This window comes from Gekko japonicus, unplaced genomic scaffold (genome assembly GCF_001447785.1).
Source record: "Gekko japonicus isolate JY-2015 unplaced genomic scaffold, Gekko_japonicus_V1.1 scaffold45, whole genome shotgun sequence".
NCBI lineage: Eukaryota > Metazoa > Chordata > Lepidosauria > Squamata > Gekkonidae > Gekko > Gekko japonicus.
Window position 1 is genome coordinate 543,692 of NW_015177011.1, and position 10,301 is coordinate 553,992.

Sequence of the window (10,301 nt, forward strand, 5' to 3'; positions counted from 1 at the left end):
GAGCTGAGCCTGAGGCGTGCTAGGCGACGGCCGCGACTGGGGCGTGGAGAGCGATGCTGCTGCTCAAGGGGTCAGCAGTGTGCGAAGCGGAGCCGGGAGCGGAGCGATGAGCAGTTGCCGGAGAGCTGGGATGCGAAGTTGCGCGGTTCCCGGAGAGGTCTCGGCGTCAGGCGGTGCGGTACTCGTGTTGGCGTCCGGGTCTTGTTCATGGGGTCGTAGATCCCACCTTCGTCACCAGTGAAAAGTACTCGGAACGTGGAGTGATTCAGCAAGAGTGATTCAGCAAGAGTACTTTATTAGATCAGGAACAAGACAAAGGAAACCCGCTCACAGGCCGGTTTATATGCGTTCAGAAAGCCCGCCACCAAAGTACACCTAAACACACCCCCTACTCCCGATAGGCTATTTACAATAACCGGGCGACCATTGGTCTCCTGGCTGGGAAGCTAGCCCTTTGATTGGGCCGGCTAGGATCCTTCGGATCCTTTGTCTATCGACTGAAGCTACAGATGAATTGTGCCTGGCCAGCCCGGGCAAGTCCGGGCATGTCAGGCTGATGCCTTACACGTGGAAAGGCAGCAGTACATTACACCTTGTTTGTTTGTCAGACTTTTACCCCACCCTCCCGCCGAGGCGGCTCAGGGCGGCTTACAATGGTTAAAACCAGTATATAATTAATACTGACTGTCACATCTAAAACAATACAAAGCAATACAATAAATGCAACTTATTAAAATTAGAATGTGGCGGCGTCTGTTATAAAGTGCTAGTGCTTATGTGGGACGGTCAGTGTGGCCAGGACTGTTAGAACGCTTGTCGGAACAGTTGGGTCTTCACCGCTCTACGGAATTGTTGAAGATCCTGCAGAGCTGGAATTTCATTTGGGAGCTGGTTCCATAGCGTCTGTGCAGCTAGGGAGAACGCCCTGGTTCTTGTTGCTGTTAACTTAGCATCCCTAGGGCCAGGGGGGACCAAGCGATTTAGTGTCTCGGATCTCAGTGCCCTCGGGGGAACATACGGGGAAAGGCGGTCCCTCAGGTTACAGGCCCCAGACCATTAAGGGCTTTAAAGGTCAAAAGTTAGCCCAGTCTTTGTTCTAACTGCAAGCCTACATTACTTATTCAAGCAACGTTTTCTAGTCTGGTATCACGGAGCATGGGAGAGACATTTCCATCTCTCAGCACCACTCCCAGCCTGGTACATCAACAGCATATTTACTGCAGCTGTTTGTGCATCCATAGAAGAGAGCTCATTATGATATCACATGTCAGGGTTCTGTCCCAGCAATTGACAAACTGACACAGACACATGCAAGAGATGTGTTAAACAGCTGAAGCTTTGGCAGACGTGGCAGGAGACAGTGGCCAGATGCTGGGCGTCTGAGCTACAGGATTGCCTAGTTTCCTTGGTATGAAGAGCTGGAGTAAAAGAGAACAGAGACTGTGCAAAAACAACATTAAAAAACTGATTATCCAGGCTGCAGCCACTTGTCTGCACAGATTCTTCATCATTTGATATTTTCTCACTAAATTTTAATTATTTGTACAGCTCTGCACTTCAACCTGTAGTGCTGGTTTCCAAAAATCACTGTGGCACTTTGGTTAGATATTTTTTTCCTGATAAAAATCTCCCTGAAATGTTGACTTTAGTACAGTTCCTGGGCCAGAGGCACCAGAAGAATCCACTTGTCAGTTCTGTAGAGATGTTTTCAGTTTGCTCTCCCTGACTGATGCCCCTTGGGGCTGTAAAGACTGCTGTTTGGAAAACAAACCCTTGCTCTTCCTGGTTTATTAAAATTATTAAATCTTGCCAGGATAAAATCGGAACTTCTTTGAGGACTAAGATTATAAATACTTCTTGCACTGAAAGGAATTTCCACAAACCTCTCAAAGGCAATATGAAGACCTCAGTTTTAGAAAATCCTTTGCCAAAGGATGATTAAGTCACTAACAGGACAGCTTCAAGTTAGCTATGTCACTTGGGTCAAGGTGCCTGAGATGACAGCGGCAGGGCCACTCCACTGAATACCCAAATTCCACTTCTACTTTTGATGGACTTGGGCTTCAGGCCAGATTTTGAGCCTGAGATGACTCTGGTCACACTGGCAGACGATCTCTATCTTCAGTTTGATAAGTGCATATTTTCCCATGCTGCTTTTGCTAGAGTAATCATCAGCTTTTGCTAGACTAATTATCGCTAGACTAATCATCAGCTTTTGATGCTGTACATTGTGCCAGATGGAAAATAAGGTTAAGATCTTTTCTGTCAGGTAGGGCACATCAGAGAGGCAGAATCTGATTCCTGAATCTATTGAGTCCCTCAGAGCTGTGTGCTCATGCTTTCATAGCCATATTAGGCCATTGCATGAGGTCATCTAGAGCTTTGGGACTGGGGGTCACCAGACTGTTGATGACGCCCAGCTCTGTATTTCATTGGCTCTGCCCCAAAGGCAGCTGGCTCCATCATGAATTGGTGCCAATGCTGTGTTCAAGTGAATGTACAATGGATCCATGCTGTTGGGGTGGATTTTGACTTTGATGAAACTGACACCTAACAAACTTTCAGTTTCATAGTTCTCGGCACCACTTTAGGAACTGAAACTAATTCCCACTTTAGGAACTGAAACTAATATACTGCACTGCCCACTTTAAATGTTTTAAATTGGATTTATTGTATTGTTTTAAGAACATAAGAACATAAGAGATGCCAATGTTGGATCAGGCCAAAGGCCCATCCAGTCCAACACTCTGTGTCACACAGTGGCCAGAAATAACAGTGCCATCAGGAGGTCCACCAGTGGAGCCAGGACATTAGAAGCCCTTCCACTGTTGACCCCCCCAAGCACCAAGAAGACAGAGCATCACTTGCCCCAGAGTCCCTATCTATACCTTGTGGCTAATAGCCACTGATGGACCTCTGCTCCATATGCTTATCTAATTCCCTTTTGAAGCCGTCCGTGCTTGTAGCCGCAATAATATTTAAATTTAATATTGTTATTTAATAAATTTAATATTGTTATTCATCATTTCTTGACCTATGTTAAGATTGTATTATATTTATTGTGAGCCGCCCTGAGCCCACTTGCAGGAAGGGCAGGATATAAATAAAAATAATAAATAGAACATAGTGACTGTTGAGCTATTTTATTTTCATTCCTCAATGTTACCAAGAAGCCTCTTCTTTAAAAAAAAAAAACGGACAGTAAATTTTCGGTTGAGAATCAAGGCTAGAAGTGTCTGGTGGTGGTTATGGGACACTACCGAACAAAACTAAGATATGCTTTGTAAGTGAAGGCTGCATATCAAGTGATGGTCTGGGGGGAGAAAACAGAGGAGGGAGAGAGAGCGATGCCAATGCTCAAATTATGACCATGTGTGCTCACATTTAAACTATGACTATTTTGCATCCCAACTTTTTAATTCTGGAACAAGCACTCAAAATAGGTAAGGCTTTTGGACGCAAGATGATCTTGTCTCGCCAATCCAAGCTGCTGTAATGTTAAGACTGGATAACTGTCACACACTCTGTGTGGGGTCAGCCTTGACGACTCAGACATTTCAAATGGTCCAAGATGCAGCTGCATGTCGATTGATGAACGAAAGCCAGTATAAGCATATGGCATCAGAGCTGGAGCAACTTCATCTGTTACCTATTTGCTTCTGGGCTCAAATCAAGGAGTATTTCATGGCTTGGAGCCCACAAATCTTAAGAACTACTTTTCCTGGCATAAGTCTTTGGTTTGCCCACAATTCCCCCTTACTAGCTCCTTCTGTCCTTCTTTCCCATCTGTCCTCTGTGAGAGGCTAGGCTTTTGCTGGTGTTACCAGTCCCGGGGAACAACTTGCCAGAGATCATCTGGTAGTAGGCCCCAGGAAGAGGTTGTCAAGCCCAGCAACATATGAAAGTCTACATGAGAGGGCATGACTGTGTGATGATCCACCTGCCTAGGAGGCACCGTCAGCCAGTCAGCTGGTAGGGAGCAACCTGAAGTTCCCCTTTTCCCTCCTGTTCCATTCGATACCCTTTGAGGAAGGTATTTTGCTCAAACCCCAAGGAGAAATGAGCACCAGGAAACATCTTGGCAGGCACCAAGACCCCCATGGGTACCACACTGGGATAACTTTTCTGTAAGAATATGAGGCTCCAAGGATCCAGCTGGGGTTACAGATAAGAAAAGCCCTAGAGAGTGGGGTAACAAAAATTCAGCCAGCCCAAGCAGGTGACATCCTTGCTTCCGTGTTAAAACTGCAAGGGTGATTGACTATAAAACCCTCCTGTTTTTTTTTATTATTATTATCACAGTTTTCTGGTGTTGTTTAAAGTGCCGCTGGAATGAATGCAGTTGAGAGAGTGAGAAATCGCTTCTTGAAAAAAAAGATGGAAAGAAGAGAAAGGCTCCCCATCCTTTGAGTCTTGCAAGAGTAACAGGTGGCTGGAAGGGCTGGGATCCTGTTTCCATCCCCCCAAGTGTCTCTTACAGCAACGGCTCCGTCAGTCAGCACAGACATTTCAACCATTGCTCACGTGACGGCTAATTAGAATTCAGAATGGAAACTTGGCAGGGGGCGAATATAAAAGGCAACATCTGTTGAGACTGACTTGCAATCGCAACTGTGGTGCTGGAAGCCCATTGAAACCCAAATCCTTCTTTCTTTCTGTCCAAGAGGAGCCCTGTGTGTTCCTTGGCTCCGACTCTCTAATAAGAAAATTATCCCTAATCACAGATTCCATTCTTACTACACGTGCCAGAATCCTATGCTTTGTAATTTAGAACTTATTTCAATAGTACCATTCATACGGAATCAGTTCCATCCAGCTGCAAATGCATTAAAATGGATGGACAGGCACTCGAGCGGCCAACTGTTTAAAAAAGTTCAAAAGATAAATATTACTAGCTTCCAGTGTTCCCTCTAAGCTGAGTTAATGTGAGCTAGCTCATAGTTTTTTAGTCTCCGGCTCACACATTTTTGTCTTAGCTCAGGGAGGATGGCTCCAGAGCAAACTAATTTATACAAGCAGCCAAATTGCCCGCTTGCAACTTTAATGCCAGCAGCTCACAAAGTAGAATTTTTGCTCACAAGACTCCACAGCTTAGAGGGAGCATTGCTAGACTCATTTTTCAAATCAAATGTAAATGGATTGTGCAGTTGACAATGTTAAAAGAAACGCAAGAGGCTCAGGACAAAGGGAAACTGGCCTTTTTGAGGTCTGAAGCTAAACCAGAACCTCATCAAACACACAAAGGACAGAATAACCCCACGCAAAATATACTCACTGCCTTGTGATAGTGGATCCCACTGCCAAAATCATTCCTAACCTACAAGAGCAGAGCTTTTCCAGGCTTAAATAATTGATCATCAGCAACATGAATACATGGAATTGTGATTCACAAACTGCAAAATATAACTGATCCAAACCAGGAGAGCTTCATGAGTATTGCCAATGGGGGGTTAACTGCAGGTCCACATGCACATCCCCAGATCTAAGCCATATTTGAACTAACTGGGTTCACCTTAATGCACAGAGGGGTGTGCCTCCAGCTCCTGGGCTACCGGCTGTTAAAGTGAACAGCTGCCTATAAGTTGGAGTGCTACCATAGAGATTAACCTCTGTGATAACAGTATACAAAAAGAGGAGGAGGAACCATCCAGGAGAGGCCTCCTCTCTCTCCTACTGACTTGGTGCTGCATTCTTCAGGATGTTTACAAGGAAAAACTCCACTGAAGTCTGTAGGCTTAGAAGGGTGTAACTCTGCTTAGGATGTCACTATCAATACCTATGGGACCAGGATATTGTTGATCTGAGCATATCCTTTTCCCACCAGTCTTTTCAATGCTGTAAACAACAAAAAAAAAAACGGTTCATTTTGCCATGTAAACATGGAATTAATAACAGATCTCAGATTTCTTTCTTTATAAATAAGGCCCTGCCCTTTATGACCAGCTGTTTGGAACTGTGTAAACAATGAAATCTCAGGAACCAGGGGAAGTCAAAGAACAGGACTTCGGCACATTGCTTCCCATGACTAGGGCCAAACTCAATGCAATGCTGCGAGATCACTGATCAGAGTTCCTATGCCTTTGGAGAGGGTTGCTTTAGCAGCCACGGAAATGCCCCTATCAGACCAGAGCCAGGGGGAGGTTAATCCATGCTGTTGGCTCATTCTAAATCGCCCTCACCTGCTCTTTACTTTACAGAAGGAAACACTGGCACAATGCACCCGTATGTCTCTGTATGTTTTCCTCCAGTGGGGCAAACAGCAGCATAGAGGGGCATGTTTTAAACTGGGGAAATGGCAAGCCCCACCCCATGCCATGGTCCCATTCTGATTCTTTGCACTCCCGTAACCTGCTGAGCTTTGACGTTTTTGAAAAAAGCAGGACATCTAATCATAGATTTCCTAGCATCTTGTCTTGTTTGGCCAAAAGAGGCACCTATATTTGAATGGTTAATAAAGTCACAACCCATACTGTGTTCCTTGAATGGACTGCAGAATCCGGGGTCTTTAGTGCAGGATATTCACAGACCTGTCTGTAGGACATGCAAGAAGTGTACTTGGCTATGGTTAATTCAGACCGGTGTCCTTGATCTCAATATGACACCAAATACCGATTCTACATTCCATCAGGTCTGGGGGAGACTCTGCCTTCTTGCATTGAACTTTTCAGCCTCCTAGAAACAGGGTTTCAAGAGACTTTCTCTCTGACATGTTGGACCGACCATAGCACCTGGATGCTTCACTGGACTTCCCAGGGATTCCTTAGGGTACTTCTGTGCACCTTCCCATTGTGCCATCCTCTGCCTCCCTGCCCTGAGTAACACATTTCTTTCTCACTAAACATGGTCACTTCTTCCTTTGCAGTTGCAGCAAGGCGAGTGAAAGTAATAAGTGAAGAAGAAAGGAGCTTTAGATCATGGCAGCTGAGAAGTGCAGCCCACCAGATCTGCTTAGTGAAGACATTCCCCTTGTCTGTAACCAATGCAATCTTATTATATCGATATGATTATTTTCCCTATTCAACCACATAAGGCCTCCTTTTCTGTTCAGTCACTTAGGTGGCAATCCTGCGCACACTTGCTTGGGAGTAAAGGCCCGCTGAAGTCAACAGGACTTGCCTCTGAGAAAGGCATAGGCGCGGGCTGCAATACAGATGCAGCCACTTGGATGTCTGACTTTGGCTGCAGTTTTAGCACAGGAGCTGTTAACAGAGAACTACAAACTCCTGGAGACAAACAACATCACTCAGCAGATGTGTGGAAAGTGATTGCTTGGTCAAAATTAGTGCTTAGAATGGAAATGCCCAGATGACTGTATCGTTGGTACCACCCTCAGCCTCAACTGTAATATGCAACTACAAATATTTCTCCCAGGAATAAGAACAGCAGCTGTTGGACTACATTTATAGATAATCTCAAGGGCCTGCTAAGGCAAGGGCTGGGAGTAGTCCATCCCTCGTGCGCTGAATCTCTAGCACAAAATCCGGTCTCCTAAGATTTTTAAAGAATATTTAATATTACTAGCCCGCGTGGCTACAGAGAAAGGGCCTGGCACTATGCTGGCACCTGGGGAAAACCCAGAAACCAAAGGGGATGGAGCAGGTCACAGGGCAAGTCTTCAATGCCCTGATTAGATCCTGTGATTTTTATTTTTGTCTGTTGCTATGGCCATCTACCCAGTGCCGGCCTTTCCTCACAAAAGGGGTCTTAAAAATCTCTCTGTTCTTGGGGGAACCACCACTTTGGAAGCTGAAAAATTCATATAACTATGGAAATATCCACAAGTGTTTGGCTTTCCATATTTTGCATTCTGGCTGCTGCTGCTGCTGAATTTGGGACTATTTTAGAAGAGCACTAGGATGTAGGAGGGTAACTGGTAGAACTTACTTTTGGAAGGCAGTCTGCGTTCCTGATGGCAGCTACCATCTCTCTGCCTGCGGGGTGCACTTTTGCCACGTGCCCCCACATCCTTTCCCAAGTTTGCCCATCAAGAGGGAAGCCACTTTTGTTGACAAGGAAAAGCACCCCTCCATCTTTGTCTTCCTCTTCCGAGCCCCCGTTGTTGGCTGTACTGCTGGGCCGAGCGTGCGTGCTCCTTGAGCGGCCCCCCTTCTCTCCTTTGGGGTGGGGGCTGCGGGAAGCATTGGAGCTGGATCCTGTCATTGTGAGTTTCACAGGAGTAAACAGTCCAGACACAGCAGGGGAACACGGTTCTGTTCAATACCCCAGCCACGCCATCTTCTCCATCCCGTCTCCTGCCCAAGGAATCAGGCCAACCCGAAGTTGCTTGCTAACAGAAGCCCAGAAGATCACTGGCGGGTCTCTCCTCTTGCAGACAGACTCTGGAAAGCATAGTAGAGGGTGGAAAGCAAACACATGTGAGCAGAAGACAGGGCCACATGAAGGGCTGAAGCAAAACAGCTGATTCAGGGACACACTGGGAGAGTCCCTTTCTGTTGGAAGCTGCAATTCCTGAACAATGGGGGGGGGGCCCTTAAGGCTACGTGCATATCCTGTTCACCTGAGTCTGCAAACAAAAGGGGAGGCTCCTAAGAGCCCCTCTTTGATTCAACACCCCAGGAGCTCTCTCTCACCCGGGCAATAACAGGCAGCAGAGCTCCTTCACTCTATATATAACCGCTGGGACTGTCACACAAAAGGGAAGGGAACCTGCTCCCTGGCTGGGTCCCTCCCTAACCATATTGTCCCGACTCTCCAGTTATAATAAATCTATCACAGAGAGAGGTTGGGAAAAGGGGAAACTGCTACTATGGCGCGCTGGCTCCTTAGAAAAAGGAGGGTATTCAAATGTACTAGGCAGATACTTAAACTACATCCCTGCCCGTTTCAGGGACCGAGATCTCACACGTCCGTCCGTCCGTGTCTCTCCCCTCCTCCCCCCATGGGATTGAGAGGAGATCCGATCTAGCATCGCTATGCGCCTCTGCACGTTCATCCTCCCTCAGGTCCCCCTCCATGCGGAGACTGCCGGCTCTGGAAAGCTGGCATGCGACAGACGTTCTGGTCTGCAGCAGGTCGAAGGGAATTGGGGTCCCTTTCAGGCACCGAGCTCCCGATCCCAGCAACGAAGCATGGGACTACGGTACGGAATTGCCTTGGGAGTCGGGGGAGGGGGCTCTGCCAGTCGCCAACCCTGCAAGCCATTCTTCAACCAAGACAGCTCAGCTCCCTCCCACCCCCTTTGCTTTACTACGGAGGACCCCACCCATTTCCCCAAGCGGGCCGCGGCGCCTCCGCCGCCCTCACCTGGCCGCGACGGAATTCATTGCACCGGAGACTCTCCAGGCGGTTGTGGCTGATGCTGCTGCAGCGGATTCGCTCGCTTTCGCCTTATTCCATGTTCCATGATCAAGTGTTACTCTCTGACATGTAACCATGTTACCCGGCAGCCGCCGACGTTCGGAGCGCCCCCATTGGGCACCGCAACAAAGAAGGGAGGTGCAAAAGGGAGCGCCAAGCCTCTCGCCGCGGCGTTGCGGCACTCTGGTTGGCTGCTGATCCGCCAGCCGAACAAGGCCGGCCCGGGAAATCTGATCACTCGCGCGCTGAGAGCTTTTCCCCCGGAGTCAGTGGTTATTCCGAGCCCTGCGAGCGGATCCAGGCTCGTGCGAGGGCTGGTAGTAGATCACAACCTATAATAAGAGAGATCTTGACGCACATCTTTCTCCAGTACTATTGGTATTCTACAAATAACGCCGAAGTGTGTTTAGTTACCCAAAATAATTATGCCGTGATTATGTTGATTCACACACAGGCACATACATGCGTAAGTACACACATAAATCCTGGGTCTCCAAATTCGCCGTATTTATGTGTTTCTTGTCAAACAGCCCTGCTGGCAAGTAAACTTGTTCTACTTTTTAAAAACATTGTGTGCAAACAAAAAAAACAAAAAAAACCCACCCCAAAAAACTTCTTTTTGCTTCAAGCCCCCTTTTATTTTCAGGGGTAGGGCACTGCCCTGGAATGAGTACGGGAGTAACTGGAGGGTCTGCGTATGTGACTGAGACGGTCGACCAGACCATAAAGTTCACTCATAGCTTTAAAACTAACACAAATTATTGGCAGGTACTAAAACTAAGGACAAGCGATTGCCCATAGGGAATACATGAGTGGACAGCGATTGCCCTTAGACAATACATGAATGCCAATAGAGAATGCATGATTGCCCATAGAGGTGGAATTTGGCCCCACAAGTCCAAGGCCACCACCCCGGGGCTCAGGGAGGTGGGGGAATGTTCCCCCCACCACGAGGCTGTTGCAGCCTCCTAAGCGGCAGTGGC

At 47.3% G+C, this 10,301-nt stretch overlaps 1 protein-coding gene across 2 annotated transcripts in view; it reads right to left on the reverse strand.

The window, feature by feature from the left end:
* Nucleotides 1-9,427, reverse strand: part of VASH2 (vasohibin 2) — a 73,125-nt gene extending 63,698 nt beyond the window's left edge. For both annotated transcript variants that reach the window (XM_015427611.1, XM_015427610.1), the window contains exons 1-2: nt 9,265-9,427; nt 7,885-8,339 (exon numbers count right to left, since the gene is read on the reverse strand). In XM_015427611.1, the coding sequence (XP_015283097.1) occupies nt 7,885-8,160 (276 nt within the window). In that variant the 5' untranslated portion in view covers nt 8,161-8,339; nt 9,265-9,427. The remainder of the gene's footprint in view (nt 1-7,884; nt 8,340-9,264) is intronic.
* Nucleotides 9,428-10,301: the final 874 nt, after the last annotated feature.